Source organism: Bombina bombina, chromosome 7, assembly GCF_027579735.1.
Source record: "Bombina bombina isolate aBomBom1 chromosome 7, aBomBom1.pri, whole genome shotgun sequence".
In the NCBI taxonomy this organism is placed as follows: domain Eukaryota; kingdom Metazoa; phylum Chordata; class Amphibia; order Anura; family Bombinatoridae; genus Bombina; species Bombina bombina.
In genome coordinates, this window is record NC_069505.1 from 202,245,109 (window position 1) to 202,247,451 (window position 2,343).

The 2,343-nt window shown below is 27.8% G+C and overlaps 1 protein-coding gene across 1 annotated transcript in view; it reads left to right on the forward strand.

Moving 5' to 3' along the window:
* The first annotated feature begins 1,292 nt into the window (after positions 1 to 1,292).
* Positions 1,293 to 2,343, forward strand: part of LOC128636301 (embryonic protein UVS.2-like) — a 105,888-nt gene continuing 104,837 nt past the window's right edge. The window contains exon 1 of the mRNA XM_053689332.1: positions 1,293 to 1,307. Coding sequence (XP_053545307.1) covers position 1,307 — 1 coding nt within the window. The 5' untranslated portion in view covers positions 1,293 to 1,306. The remainder of the gene's footprint in view (positions 1,308 to 2,343) is intronic.

A 2,343-nucleotide genomic window follows, 5' to 3' on the forward strand; every position in this document is an offset into this window, starting at 1 on the left:
TCTATCTATCTATGTATCTATCATCTATTATCAATATTATATCTATCTATCTACCTATCATCTATTTATCATCTATCTATCTATCTATCTATCTATCATCATCTATCTATATATCTATTTATCTATCTATCTATATATCTATCTATATATATTCATCTATTATCTGTCTATCTCTATCAATCATCTATCTATCTATCTATATATCTATCTATCTATCTATCATCTATCTATATCTATCTATCATCTATTATCAATCTTCTATCTATCTATCATCTATTATCAATATTCTATCTATCTATCTACCTATCATCTATCTATCATCTATTATCAATATTCTATCTATCTATCTACCTATCATCTATCTATCTATCTATCTATCTATCATCTATCTATATATATATATATATATATATATATATATATATATACATACATCTATCTATCTATCTATCATCATCTATCATCTATCTATCTATCTATCTATCTATCTATCTATCTATCTATCTATATATCATCTATATATCTATCATCTATCTATCTATAAATCTATTATCTATCTATCTATCTATCTATCATATATCTATCATCTATCTATCATCTATCTATATCTATCTATCTATCTGTAATAATTCCACAAAAATAAAGATGTTACTTTTCTACTCATTGATTAGCAACTAGGTTGCTAGCAATTAAAAATAGGTGTGTTTCCAATTTCTAGCAGTCTAGAGGCAGACTTAACTCTATACTGCTTGAATGTTGGGAAAATATATTATAGTTCTATGCAAACACATTAACATTGTCTTGTTGCTAATGTTGTCCACACATAAACATATTAGAACAGTAAGAATGAATATGACTCTCAAGATTGCTAGCAAGAGAAAAAATACATTGCGCATAAAAAATGAAAAATTATAAGATTGTCTGAATTTTGAATTATAAACCTTACCAAGCGTTGGCAAAGGATATGAGTGCAAGTGTTCATGACAGGTAAGATTAATAAGGCAAGTTTGGATGGTACCTTGACAAAGCAGCTGAATGATCTGTGGCAGGTAGCGTGTATCTGGCGTACACGGAAGTGTCAGGCAGCAGCTGAGGTGACGTCACCGCCGATCAGCTGGAAGTGAGAGCGGAGCAGCGTCTTCGTGAAGATACTGGATATGCTTAAACAAGATTCTGCTTAGATTCAGAGAGGCTTGACAGAGCAGAATTACCTTCAATACCAAGCAATGAAGGTTATGTGGGTGTGCCTTATAAGGTGGAAGGTGAGTGAAAAGGAGGCTAGGAGGAACGGCTGTTAAAGGAACAGAGTATGTTACACTATCATCTATCTATCATATATCTATCAGCTATCTAGCTATCTATCTATTATCTATCTATTTATCTATCTATCTATCTATTATCTATCTATCTATATATCATCTATATATCTATTATCTATCTATCTATGTATCTATCATCTATTATCAATATTATATCTATCTATCTACCTATCATCTATTTATCATCTATCTATCTATCTATCTATCTATCTATCTATCTATCTATCTATCTATCTATCATCATCTATCTATATATCTATTTATCTATCTATCTATATATCTATCTATATATATTCATCTATTATCTGTCTATCTCTATCAATCATCTATCTATCTATCTATCTATCTATCTATCTATCTATCTATCTATCATCATCTATCTATCTATCTATCTATCTATCATCTATCTATCTATCTATCTATCTATCATCTATCTATCGATTTATCTATAAATCTATTATGTATCTATCTATCTATATATCTATCTCTATCTATTTATCATCTATCTATCTATCTATCTATCTATCTATTATCTATCCATCTATCTCTATAATCTATCATCTATCTACCTATCTGTCATCTATCTATATATCTATCACTATTGTCTATGTATCTATCATATATCTATCTATCTATCTATCTATATCATCTATCTATCATCTATCTATCTATCTATCTATCTATCTATCTATCTATCTATCTCTATCATCTATCTATCTATCATCTATCTATCTATCTATCTATCTATCTATCTATCTATCTATATCATCTATCTATCATCTATCTATCTATCATCTATCTATCTATCTATCTATCTACCTATATATCTATATCTATCACTATTGTCTATCTATCTATCATATATCTATCTATCTATCTATCTATCTATTATCTATCTATCTATCATCTATCTATCTATCTATCTATCTATCTATCTATCTATCTATCTATCTATCTATATCATCTATCTATCATATATATCTATATATATTCTATCTATTATCTATATATATTCATCTATTAT